Here is a 14,458-nt window from a genome sequence, read left to right as displayed (position 1 = left end):
TTTTTCAGGCCCTTGCCTCAGGGTACAATTCATTGCTTTATACTAGAAATCATGAAGGAACACACACACATGCGATTCACCTGCCCAAAGCAGGCTGTAGCCCCAGAGTTCTTTTCCCTCTGGATGAGGGACTCCTGCAATTCTCCAGTTCAACTGACCTCTTGCTGTCCTTATAAGGACTAGGTGCTCCTTAGGCTATCATCAGACTCCAAGCCCTGTAGCCTGAGCTGGGAGGCTCAGTCACAGGTGCAGTTAGGTCTGTCACCCTTTTAAAGAGTCCAGTCACCATGTGACACCCACCCAAAAATGGCGAGGCTCTAGAATACCTAATATAAATCATTAGGAACCTCTAAAAGGAAAAAGAGACTGGTGAAGTATCATCCTGGTAGGTAGAGCATCTCTTCCACTAGAATAGGGATATATATTTTTCCAGGCTCTGCCTGAGAGGTGTAGAAGACTTGTATCTTATATTGCATGACTTTTTTTTTCTCATGGTAAAAATGTTTGATTTTAAAAAACCGTTTTTTCTTTTGCCGTTTATCCAGTTTTAGAAGTGTTGTAATTTATTTTCATATAATGCTAAACAATCCATTCCATTGAGCCTTGGGAGCTAGCATAGTTTGCCAAATCACTCAGCCAGGTATACTCTAATCAGCCTTCTGCAGTCTTCCAGAGTGCAGAAAGAGGCAGAACTTTTCTTCTAAAGAACATTGCAGATATGCATATGAGAAAGTATGACAAAGCTGTCTGTTTATAATATATTAATAGTAGTTATACCTCTGACAAAGATCCCAAAATGGTTTAAAGGCTGTATTAGTAGGATTGCGTCCATCCTCTAATGACGAGCAGTGGCCACCATTTTACACTAGGAACAAACCCTACGTACCAATTTTTGGAAAGGGGAATTGAAGCATAAATTAATCCAAATAAAAACTCCACAGGGAATTTAGGTAGCCAGAATTCAATTATCCAAAATAGAATTCTGCCAGGAATTTTAACAGTCCTGTTTTTGTTTTTTTTTCAAAAGGATCTGAGCCTTTTGTCTCATCCTAAAGACCAATATCTTTATCAACACAGTGCCCAACATTTCCAAGAAGTGTTTCTCATTCATATGAGATGCTGTTCTGCCCCTTGTAGATGAAGTATCAGTCCATTTGTGGGGGCGGGGGAGGGCAAAGTTTCATCCCTTGCTGCACGATGGATTGGATTTTAAGATGCTTTTAACAAAGAATTGGGCATCTATTTTACCACGTAAAGCAGTATTTTTAAACTATACAAACAAACAAGACCTTGATATGTATCACATCAACATTTCTCTGTCTCACTCTTATCGCTGCTTCCTTCCGCAGCCCACATGGAAAGTTACACTGCACAGCTGGGTTCTTTGGGGCTTGCAAGCCTGGTCCTTTCTCTAAGTCCCTTTAGGGGGAGGTTTCAATTTTGCACTGACTGGAACCCAGTGAGGGAGCAGAACTCCCTCTTCAGGGACCCATTGCCCAATCCACCTTCCTTTAAAGTCATTTGAGAGTCTTTCCATTGACTTAACTGCAGGGGTGCTGGAACATTTTGTACAGTGAGGGTGCTGAGAGCCATTGAACCAAACTGGACACCCTGTATATAATAGAAACCATTTCAAGCCAGAACCTATGCTTAACTGGAGTTGGACCAGGCCTCTCGAGAGAGGCCCTCAGAACCAGTGCAGCTGGTGTGCTGGTAGGGCATATCCTACCTCAGATAGAATTCTAGCAAGGCTGTGAATATGTAGCCCTTTGTGCTAGAGACCAGACATTCCTGTCAGTGAGAATACAGCATAGCACATTCCCTTATGCGGTCTAGCACAAAGGGAAAATAGGAACGTGAAATACTCCTTATTTTAATATTGATATAAATACAGTATATTTTAATTTAAATAAATAATTTACCACCCTATCTTCCAATAAAACATTGTTGTGGAATATCTATATTTCTGCGTAGGAAATAGCTAAAAGTCTCCTTCGTATAAGAAAAATGTCTGCCTGGAGGTAAATTAGCGCAATATTCAGATATTGGTTCCAATAGTTTCTGGGGCAAGAGTAGTATTGTGTGTGATATACACTATAGATATGAATAAGATAAGCACCATCTTACATCACCTGCAGAACTTCATCTCATTTGGCTAGCTACTTGTGCTCCCTGTGGAGGATCCATCTGCTTTACCTAACCTTGTTCTTGATCATTTGATTAGAGCGTGTTACACCATATGAGTTACACACATATGTAGCTTCATATGATGTCACATAATCCAAAACAGCCTGACACAATATAGTGATTGCGTATGTGACTGATAACTATGTTACTATGGAGTTGACCCAAAGTCTATTGATATCAATAAAAGCCTTTCTATGGACTTTAGGAGGTTTTAAAACAGGCCCTAACAGCTCAAAATATTTTCAGGTAGTTAAGGTAATCCTTTAAATAACATGGTGTTAAATCAGGGGTGGGCAAACTTCTTGGCCTGAGGGCCACATCTGGGAATAGAAATTGTATGGTGGGCCATGAATGCTCACAGAATTGGGGCTGGAGTGTGGGAGGGGGGTGAGGGCTCTGGTTGGGGGTGCGGGCTCTGGGGTGGGGCCAGACATGAGGAGTTCAGGGTGCAGGATGGGGGCTCCGGGCTGGTGTGCGGGGGGGTGAGGGCTCTGGCTCAGGGTGCAGGCTCTGGGGTGGGACTAAGGATGAGGGGTTTGGGGTGCAGGAGGGTGCTCTGGGCTGGGATCAAGGAGTTCAGAGGATGGGAGGGGGATCAGGGTTGGCGTAGGAGATTGGGGCGTGGGGAGAGGCTTAGGGGTGCAGGCTCTGGAGGCGCTTACCTCAACAGTTCCCAGAAGAAGTGGCATGTCCCTTCTCCGGCTCCTACGTGGAGGCATGGCCTGGCGGCTCTGCACGCTGCCCCATCTGCAGGCACCACCCCTGCAGCTCCCATTGGCTGCAGTTCCCGGCCAATGGGAGCTGCAGGGGCAGCGCTTGTGGCAGGGGCAGCATGCAGAGCGGAGACCCCTGGCTGCCCCTATGCGTAGGAGCCGGGGGTGGTGCACACTGCTGTTTCTGGGAGCTGCGTGGCGCGGCCCCCAGCCCTGCTCCCCAGCTGGAGCGCCGGAGTGGGGCCATGCGGCTGCTTCTGGGAGCCTCATGGAGTGACCCCCGACCCTGCTCCCTGGCTGCAATGCCGGAGCGGGGCCATGTGGCTGTTTCCGGGAGCCACGTGGAGCGGTCCCCGACTCTACTCCTCGGCTGGAGCACCAGAGCAGGGCAAGCCCCAGACCCTGCTCCCGAGTGGGAGCTCAAGCGGATTAAAATGGCTGGTGGGCCGAATCCAGCCTGCGGGCCGTAGTTTGCCCACCCCTGTGTTAAATGTTCAGCTTCACATGTTGGATTTAGCTACGTGAATTCCATTAACAGGGATGGAAGTTTGCACAGATGAATCATAAGCATATTTGCATAGACTCCTATATTTAATGTATTCTGTTTACTGGATAACACATCTGTTAAGTGAATATAGTACTCATGGAAAATGGCAGATGTCTTCCCTGAAGACTAAAGTCCTATAATTATGCAGAAAACAGGTTCAGCATAGGCAGCAGCAGTGCAAACTTTTACTTGGATCTATGAGACAAGGACCATCTGTGGTCAACAATTCTGCTTCTCAGGCATAATAGAACAGTCCACTGCATTTGTCTACATGGTGTGCCCAGGACACAGAGCTCTCTTGGGGACCAGTCCAAGAGTCAGGAGTGAACTCTCACAGGATCTAACAACTGCCTCAAACCACAGCACTGTCCATTCCAAATGCAAGCTAAATTTTTTGACTTGGCCTTCAATAATAATAGTGCATAGCACAGCAGAGAGAAAATAAATAGAAAAAAAATATCACAAGGTCAGTTTTCTCCTTGAGGAGAAAAACAGAACTATGCATGACAAGTTACATCTCTTAATGCACTTCTGGAAAGCATTCATGCTGTAGTGATTAATACTGTATAAATACCCAAATAGAATAGAATATTTTTGCCTTTCTTTTCTCCTCAACCCTGACCTAGAGGAACCACCTCTAGGAACAATAGTTTAATCTCCTTGCCTATTTTAGTCCTTGGCCGCTGTGCTTAGATTGACAAGTCTACTAATAAATGTCAACGGTGATAGTGTTTTCTGATGTTGGTACCTGTCCAATTGGGACTTGACAAACAACCAATTCATCTTATTCAAGTCACAGCATAGCAGTTGAATAGTAAAACAGTCACTAATGGAGATGTTTGAACCTCAGTGATTTTTATTCAGAGAGCTTTGTGCAAACTTATTTTTGTTGAGGACTTTTAGATTTGTTACCTTTCAGCTTCATTGAATGTCCTACTGAGAAATGGTAAATAGGAGCACATTATACCTGTTCTATGCCACTCATTATTTTATGTAAATCTAATATTTCTTTTCTTAATCTCCTTTCTAAACTAAACTCCTGCGATAAGAAGCCCTTGACTGCTACTTTAAACCTGCTGACATAGGAAGCATGTTGTTTCACTATTAAGGTTATCTCCCCACTATGATTTCTTATAGCACTTACCAAGGCAGATGTTGCAGAAATACTATCTCTAGTGACTTGATATGCACTTAACTAGTTGTGGTTAAATGTATAGACAGTTGGTAGGCTATTGTATTTATGTTCCTGATGTAAATGTACTAATAACCTTGTTGAGATGCAACCTATCTTACTGTGTTTCTCCTGACCAAAGATTCAAGTTTCTTTTTTTTTTCCTTGGCCATTTTTCACATCCCTGCTGAAGCCGTGAAGATAACAAAATGTATCCTACTTTTATCCTTCCTTACCCTTGAAATCTGTGTCATAGCCACCAACTGCTCTGAAAACTTCATCAAGTCCAGAGCAGAGACAATCTTGGGTCATCGGCACTATAGCCCAGGACCAACAAACTATATGAAGCCCTTGACTCCTGTAGTATCTAATATATTTTGCTGTTGTTGTGTCAAACATTATGATATATGTAATCACATTATATTGTAGTGCATCTCTGATGTCACAGTGTCACAAAATAATACTACCTTTGTGCATGCAGGCAGCCTGGAATGCAGTAATACTGTGTACACTTGATGTTTTCCTTGCAATAAGAATCCCTAGATCTCTGTAGCCTCAGGCCTCATGTTTTTTTAATCCAGTTCTGATCAAAGCTAATCTTCATTTGTCAGAGGGGTCGCTATGACTGTCATCATTCAAGGAAGTCTCCACCCACAAGTAAAGCATGCTGCTCTTACAGAGCACCTAGCACAGCGACAAACAGGAACAAGGAAACCCATCAAGGTTTCCTACATTCAGTGCAGTCAAGTTGTCCCATATTGTTGATCTATTTCAAGTAAAATAATATCTTGTGAATACCATGCACAAGCCCCATTTGTTCTCACCCCCCTTGTGCATGCGCACACTCACACACCCGTTGCAGAGACACTGTCTACAATTTCAATATTATTTGTCAAAAACTATAATTATTTTAACTCACTTCCAATTTCTTTCATTCATTAATTCTTTCTTTACTTCACTTTTTTTCTTCTAGAGGATAAAGTGTGGTCAACTGTGTATCATGATCTGCAGATGCAGACTTCAGTGGTAGGCAACGGCCTGGAAAAATACTCTGTATTACAGCTCAATTACAGTGCCACCATGGACCAGATCTCTGCCATCACCAGTAGTGCTGAATATTGTGAGCAGTACATCTCCTACTCCTGCAAGATGTCAAGGCTGCTGAACACCCCAGGTAGGCTGAGAGTGAAATGTCACTTAATTACCATCTCTGCTGGAGTTCCACATTAATTGAACAATTCAACAGGTGCAATGTTGAGGTAACCTGTTCAGGCAGTTAACTTATTTAATTCTTCTTGTGGCTGCTCGTGAAAGGTTACAGAAAGGTTGATAAATATATCATTGTAATTTTTTTCCTAGGAGTTTTAGCCTATGGGTTGCTTGTTACTTAAATCAGTTTTTGTAATGAGAGAGATTTCTGTCAATTCTGTGCTTCTGAAAAGGGAGGCTAATCATTTAACAAGATGGCTTTGATTGAAGGATTGCTCAATATAAGCAATAAGTAAATTACTTGAGGCCATATCCTGCAGCCCTGACTGAGGCATAACTCCTATTGAATCAGTGAGACCTTTACATGAATAAGGGCTGCAAGATCTGGCCCATTGATTTCTTCAGTTAACCTCGGTTTTAGATCAAGCTGGAATATTGTGTGCAACCCGCCACCTTGCAAATAGTGGGAAAAGGAGCTTCACAATAAGATGGCTGTGCCAAGAGAGCCATACATCTTTATTAATATTAATGCCTGTCACTAGGTTATCTTTTTGCTCTATAACTTTCTGATACAGTACCACACTGGTGTATAAACATTCGATTTTAACAAGCTATAGCTAACTTATCCCTGATGCAAGCAAAAATATTAGTTGTTGCAGCAAGTTTTCTACCGTATCAGTAAAATGTCATAGAAAGAAAGTACATTTTAGAAAGCCCCCAACTTGCCATTTCAAAGACATAATGGGTACAGTAATTGTTTCTGATAACATTTGATTTTAAGTATCCATTTACTGGCACTTAACTAAGACTGGATTATAAATGCAAGCACATAATATATCTGCATGATGGTGAAATTAATTCATTATGATAGATGCAATTAAAACGGGTATCAAACAAAACTAATGGCTGGACATTTAAAATGTTATCCTTTATTTTAAGTGCCTCAGACTCATGAATTCATTTTAGTATATTTTCTTATGGTGTTGCTGCTAAGTAATTCATTTGGCATGCATGTGGATTTCCATAAGTATTCTGTTGTAATTTAGTGTTAGTGAATTGATACTGTACCGCTCATTTTTCTAGTCCCTCCTCCTGGCCGTTTTTGAACTATTTCTAATGTATGATTTGTCTCTGTTATTATTCTGTTTAATTTAGCATAGCGAGGAGAATTTGCAAAGAAGTAAATATGCTGGGCCTTCTTGTGCTTTTAATGTAAAGGATCCTGCATCATTTCTAGGTTGGGGCAAGTGGCCGGATTGTGGCTGCGTTCTGCCCTGAGACACATGCACAGTGCTCACATGTGCATCAGAAGGGGGTTGTATGCATGCACCCCTGGGCAAGTTTTAGCACTTAGATGTAAGACTGGCTTGTGGGCATGAATTAATTATAAAAGTTCGTAAAAGCCTTCTGATGTTCATGGTTTACAATGGGTGAATTGTTAACTTTGCCTTTTTTATGAGCCTATAAGACCAACACCACAAGATGAAATTTTGCCTTCCAAAATGCATGCATAAATCCAACTGAAATCTGTGCATTTTCTTACACAGAATTTTGCCCTTGGTTTCAGATAAAGAAAAACGATGGCATGCTTTATCGGAACTGAAAAAAACCTAGTTAGGAATATTAAATTGCGGGTCAGTTTACTGTATTTAGTCTCATTACAGCATTGTACTTGCAAACTATACAGGTTGAATCTTTCTGAAAGACCTGTTGGTGTATTTGTTATGCTATACAAAGCACACGGGATCTTTTATAGAGGAGAAGGCAAATACGCCGCATTTATTGAAAATACAACAGTTAGCATATGCTTTTCAGTCTCACACACACACACACACAGAGTCCTGCCAGTTGATGTTTATAGTTACCAGTCTCGAGTCAGTCTAATGGCCAGTTAGATTGAGCACGAGTGTGGAGCTGGGCTCTGTTGGTCGCGATCCAATGCTCCGAGGCTTTGCAGGACTGAACCCAGAGTTCCATGGCAAAACACCCCAGCTTTATAGTTGTAAATTCCCATTTGAGTCCATGCATTTTGCAATGTCATCCTGTAATCATTAGTCCTTAAATGGTGTTAATCTTGGGGTTTTCTGCTGTTATCATGTGATGGTTATTATCGGACTTCCCATCGTTATCTCCTATTTGTTGTCTCGCCTTCAGGAGTGCCTGCCTCACCTCTGAGGTCGTCAATGCTGCTAACATGTTTAGCATCAGATACAATGGATGTTTTCTAATTGTCTCCTGGTCTTTCCAAGTCTCTCACTTTTTCTTGACCATCTGGACATTTGTGATGGCTTTCACACCTTATCTTTTATTGATGCATGCATTCCTCATTCACACAAACAATCTCTTACAGAAACCTTCAAAGGTATACAGACAGCAGTATTTTATATTCAGCAGAATACGTTGTAAATCAAGCCTTGCTAAATCTTATAACTAAAATAATTCACGTTGGGGCTTCAGGCTCTCAACGTTCCTCTAATCTCCTTAACATAGACACAATACAAGATCCTGTCTCTTACTTACTAAAACCTTAAAACAAAGAAATGTATATTTAACTAGAGTGCCTGATTTGTAATACATATAGGAAACCAGAGTAGACATTATAACTTATCCTAAAACAAAAGGGTGACCATAATCAGTCATAAGGATTGTTCTGGTCTGTCATTCCTTTCTGCTATTCAAAAAGGGTGGCTGGCAGGATAAAATCAAATCATACATTAATTCTCATAGTACAATTATAAAATCCTGCTCCTACATATTGTTCAGGGAAACACTATCTCATGTTTTCAAGTCTGGCATGTAATACAGTAGATCCCCAAATAGCATGGTGGATATGGATTTTACTTTGTTAATCAGGAATTCTGTTTATTGAGACAGCAGGAGCCATTAGGTAGCACTGTGGCCTCTGCCAAAACCAAGGGTTCGTCATCATCATCTTCCTCCTTGCAGTCTTGGCCAGGAGTCACTGCTCTACCCTGCTGACATGGCACTGGGGCTGCAGAGGGTTCCCTGCACGGCCTCAGGACCGCTGCCACACTGTCTCTGAAGGTGTACGGTGCAGTGAGGAGGCTGCGGCTCTGGAGGGGCAGAGCACCGACCGCTGGGCAAGACTCTGCTCTGCCCCACCAGGGTCCCCACCAGAGCCACAGCCTTCCCTGCACCTTGCGCTTGAAGATCATGTGTCATTGGCCTTGCAGCTTTGCAGGAAGCCATCCTCAGCTCCCTTTTCAGGGCCCTGTTCGCTCACTCCAGTGACAGTGGGGCTGCAGAGGGCTCCCTATGCTGCCATAGGAGCTATTCAGCACCAGGGTGGTCTTCCCCGCAGCCAGGGACTCGTCTTCCTCCACCTCCAAGTCCTGGCAGAGGGGTTCCACTCCACTGTATCTCATGCTGGGCAGGGCCGCCCAGAGGGTGGGGGCAATTTGTCCTGGGCCCCACAGGAGCCCCCATGAGAATATAGTATTCTATAGTATTGCAACTTTTTTTTATGGAAGGGGCCCCTGAAATTGCTTTGCCCCAGGCCCCCTGAATCTTCTGGGCGGCCCTGATGCTGGGAGTCAAGGAAGGGTTTTGGATAATGTGGAGCTTTGGATAAATGGGAGTATAAGCAGACAATCTTAATACAGGCATTAACAAAGAATCCTATTGCACTGTTTGCATAATACCAGTAATAGTTTGTACACACAGTATAGCAGTGATTTATCTGTAAATAGGGGAGATGCCAATAATTTTTCTTCTCCTCTAAACTATTTGTTCTTTGGCTCTGCTCAATGACTTGCCAAGGAACTCATGTTTTCCTTCTTCCTTCTGTTTATTTTTTGGAGGATTGCCTTATCATTTGCTAAATGTAACATGACATTAAATTCATCTCTGACCACAGCTTAGAAAACTTGTGTGACTTCCCCTATCAAGGGATTTTACATATAATCACTGTAGTATGGTTCCCAGAAAAGGAAAAGAGAAAACCTCCAATTGTGTATTTCTTGTGTTTTTCCTGTCCCTACTAACATAAATGTCAAGCTCCCATGGACTTGACTGGAGCCAGGAATTTGCCCATGGTTTTGATCAGATACTTGTCCATGGCAATGAATTTTTCCCTTAATACACTTCAGAAATATTAGTGTCCAATTAAACCAAATTAAGTCTCCCAGTCCTATTGTAAAATATCATTAAGGGTAAGGTAGAAAATCAGGAAAACCCAGTTCAGCATCTCAGTTTTAACTAAATCTTTTACGTCATGGGGATGACAACACTTAGGGCCTGATTCTATCCTGCCTTTCACCTTCAGGATGATGCAAAGTGAATGAAAAGTAGGTGTAAAATGCTGTCACCAGTACATGTGAATGGAGAATTCTGACTGGGTAGTGTTTTGCACATTTTTTGCTCTTACTTTGCACAGGTGTAAAAGGATACGCGAGCTGCCTGGCAGTAGAGAATCAGGCCTTTATTCACTATCAGGATTACAAAAACACTAGGCAATGTTATATATAACAGAAGAAAACACCCATAAATATGGATCAGGTACTATACAAGATAGCGTTAGTTATAAATATTGTATGTGATGCTGCTTATGTGCTTGCAGTGTTGGAGCCGTGTTGGTCTGACACAGGTGGCTGAGATAATATCTTTTACTAGACCAACTTCTGTTGGTGAAAGCTCGAAAGCTTGTTTCTTTCACCAACAGAAGTTGGTCAATAAAAGATATTATCTCACCCACTTTGTGTCTCCACTATGCTTCTTATATGTAATTCTAATCTGTCTAACCTGTGAAGTGCAAACCACTATGATATCTAGATACGAGTTTTTAAAGAGCTAGCCAAAATACATTAATATATTGTATTGAATTATATCATACACCTCTACCCTGATATAACGCGACCCGATATAACACGAATTCGGCTATAACGCGGTAAAGCAGTGCTCCATGGGGGCGGGGCTGCGCACTCCGGCGGATCAAAGCAAGTTCGATATAACGCAGTGTCACCTATAACACGGTAAGATTTTTTGGCTCCCGAGGACAGTGTTATATCGGGGTAGAGGTGTATTAGCTGTCCTAATGTATTATTGCTATTAATACAAAAAAGTGAATTCTTGCAGTGGCATCTGCAGCAAAATGCAGTTTTGGCAAGATCCTTCTCTGCAGGAAATGTTATTTCCCTATCAGGATTTCATTAGTTCCTCTCAGTCTGAAGGGATACCAGTCCACAAGTGACAGCAGTTTGAAAACACATTATCTACATATGCTTTGCATTATTAATTGTCTCCTCATACTTCTGATATTGAATCTGAACACTCCTGCTGCCTATTGTGCTCTCAAAACACTCTCTTTGTAAAGTATTTTGAGATCTATGGACGGAAAGTGCTATATAAGAGTTAGGTATTATTATTATTCTACTGTGGACCAATACACTAGTCAGCTGAGTGAGGCCAGCTCAGTAGTCTTTTCAGATCAGAACTCTTCTTTGTTTTCTTTATTCTATTTTTATGTGCTCTACTCTCTTTCTAATGCAGTTTCATCTCAGCAAACACACTAAATTATATCCCCATAAGAGATTCATTTTAACAGGCAGTCCTAGCAATGGGGATTGTGCATGATCCCACAGGACACAACCCTATAGCCCTTCCGCTTGGTGTAAGAGAGATGCTGTGACAACAGGACTGTGGATATTCCAGTGACTGGCAATGGTAAATTAATCAAAAGATTTCTCAAAAGCCTCCAGCAGAGGCTCAGCAGAACAGGGCTCCAATGGATAAAACTAGTAAAATAGAAAAGAAAGACTGTGTCTGGAAGCGTGATACTTTTTGTTGCCTGTTTTTTTCATCTTAAAAATAATTATTTTGGCACCCGTGCCTAAAGGCCTTTTTCAGTGTCTTAATGAAAAATAATTAAAAACATTTGATCAAAATAACTGGGCAACTTGCCTGAATGAGTCCAAAAATACACAAGATGCTACTGTCTTACCCCAATGTGTAATAAATACATTTATAGATGTACTACAGACAGGGCCGGTGCAAGGAAGTTTCGCGCCCTAGGCGAAACTTCCACATTGCGCCCCCTCCCCATGGCAGCTAACCACACCCGCCCGCCCCTCCCACCTGAGGAGCCCCCCCCCGCGGCAGCTAACCCCACCTGCCGCAGCAACTAACCCCCCCCCCAACCCGGGGAGCCCCCCCTCGCAGCAGCTACCCCCCCTTGTAAGCCCCCTCTCCACGGCAGCTAACTCGGCCCGGGGAGTCCCCTCCCCCCCCCCCCCCCCGTGGCAGCTAACACCGCCCCCCTCCGCGGCAGCTAACACCACCCTGGGAGCCCCCCCCCCCCCACGGAAGCTAACCCCGCCCCCCCGCGGCAGCTAACCCTGCCCGGGGAGCCTGCCCAAGCTCTCCTCTGCTGAGCACGCCAGCGGCGCTCTAATTCTCCTCCCCTCCCAGGCTTGCGGCACCAATTGGAGGAGACTTAGAGCGGGAGCTGTGTGCTCAGCAGAGGAGGCAGAGTGGAGGTGATCTGGGGCGGGGAGCAGTTCCCCTGTGCGCCCCCCTGTTACTGCGGTTCCCCTCCCCGCGCCCCCTGCCCCCCCTGCCCCAGCTCACCTCCACTCCACCTCCTCGCCTGAGCGGGCTTTTAGGCACCCTCAACCACTAGGCGCCCTAGGTGGCCGCCTAGTTTGCCTAAGTGGTTGCACCAGCCCTGACTACAGACTTAGAGAGGGCCAGCTACCATTAGGGTGTAAATGCTGGTTCTCAGAGCTAGTGTCTAACAGTCTGTGTGACGTGAAGAAGGATAATCTTGTGGTGAAGGCACTGAACTGGGACTCAGGAGATTTAGGTTCAATTCCTGACTGCTACAGATTCCCTCTGTGACCTAAAGCAAGTCACTTTATTGTGTGTGTGTGTGTGTGTGTGTGTGTGAACATTTCACTATTGAAATGGTGAACTCTTTGGAGAAAGGACTGTCTTTTAGTATGTGTATATAAAGTGTCTAGCACAAAGGGGCATTGACCTTGGTAATACTGTAATACAAGTACTTATTACTGTCAACATCTGCATAAAGTGATAAATTCTTACAACCTTAATTCCATCTTAATAATATGTTTATGTTTAGAACAAAACCAACAAAAAAGATGGGTTTTATTGCATAGATCAGCAGTTCTCAAACTTTAGCAACCCAAGGACCCCCATTTTGATTTAAAAATTTTTGCAGACCCCCAAACTGCCCGCTCAGCCCCAGGCCCTGCCCTACCTCTTCCTGCTCCCGCTCCACCTCTGCCCCTCCTCTTCCCCACCTCTTTCTGCCCCCTCCCTCAAGCATGCCCTGTCCCCGCTCCTCCCCCTCCCTCCCAGTGGCTGAATAGCTGTTCCCTGGCGAGCAGGAGGTGCTGGGAGGAGTTGAGGGAGGGAGGGGGAGGAGTTGATCAGCAGGGCCCGTGGACCCCAGTTTGAGAAGTACATTTCTGGTATGTCCCTTTCTCTCCCTTTTTTTTCCGTGGGGGGAACTTTCATTATGATCAGATAATGACATCTCTACTACCAAGCACATCCAAAAAGTTCAGATATGATCTGAGTTCCTGGTGCCCACACAGTTTCTTTCAGTTGGTGGGGTCGTGAGTGAAAGAGAGAGAGAAGTTTCCCCATTTCCAAGTAGTCAGCTGAAGAAGGTTGAGTGGCATGCTCTTCCCAGTCCCATCAGTCGGGGATGGGGAGAAACAGCAGAGCAGGAGCTGGATTCCTTGTCTGAGAATGAAAATTCCAGCAATTTCAGTTTCTTGCAAAGAAAGTGATTTACAGTACAAAAACATACATCTATCCTAGTAGATTATAGTACAATGATACAGCTATATCACTTCATCCATCATTGTCAGCAGTCTATAACACACACTGTAAATTGATCACGTGCGGTTGGAGAACATTTTAGGAGCCATATATGTCTATATATGAAGCAGAGAGGAGAGTGTACGCTGGTTCTGTTGTTCTTTCTTTAATCCGCAGAGGAGAATTGGCTGAAAGGAGGAAGGCTGCAGCGTTCTGAATGAATGTGTGTCTGTCATTTTACGGAGCTGTAGAAATCAGAAGCACACAAGCAGAGCATGAGAGCTGAAAGCACAGAAGTAGTGAACAGAACCAGATCAGGTGGTGCTGCATGCCAGTTTCATTCACGTTGCCTGTGGAGGCAGAATGTGGTGATTGCAGGCATATGAAAAGCATAAAGCAGAGTTACTGCTGTACTAGAATAATTATTGTTTCATGCCTGGGTGTAAACAATCATTATACGGTGGCTCCAAGAATTCAACAAAACCTATTTTTACATCATTTTAACAGCTGAAGAGACTGATTTTATAATTATAAGCATAAAATGATTGTAATACAGATATTAAAAAGGACTTATGGGTAAACTAGCTCAATAAAAATTGAACATAAATTATTATATGGTATAATTATTAGATATGGGTCCAACCTCAGATGCTAGATCTAAACACCCCTAATCTTTGGATGTTAGCAGATCTGGAATGCTAGATGTGCACCCATTTTCTTTCATGAGTGAACCAAAAAAGGAGAATTTCCACTGCCATGGATTTAGAAGTGGAAATTGATCCCAGCCTTGCCCAGGCCTCAGCTTCCATTCACTGTTGCTGTCTTCTG

At 43.4% G+C, this 14,458-nt stretch overlaps 1 protein-coding gene across 1 annotated transcript in view; it reads left to right on the top strand.

Moving 5' to 3' along the window:
- CNTNAP2 (contactin associated protein 2) overlaps positions 1 to 14,458 on the top strand; it is a 1,144,465-nt gene that overhangs the window by 671,735 nt on the left and 458,272 nt on the right. The window contains exon 13 of the mRNA XM_065398395.1: positions 5,592 to 5,792. Within this exon, the coding sequence (XP_065254467.1) occupies positions 5,592 to 5,792 (201 nt within the window). The remainder of the gene's footprint in view (positions 1 to 5,591; positions 5,793 to 14,458) is intronic.

The sequence above is a fragment of the Emys orbicularis genome, chromosome 2 (genome assembly GCF_028017835.1).
Source record: "Emys orbicularis isolate rEmyOrb1 chromosome 2, rEmyOrb1.hap1, whole genome shotgun sequence".
NCBI lineage: Eukaryota > Metazoa > Chordata > Testudines > Emydidae > Emys > Emys orbicularis.
Note: the sequence above shows the minus strand (reverse complement) of the source record. Positions and strands in the feature narration are given on the sequence as shown.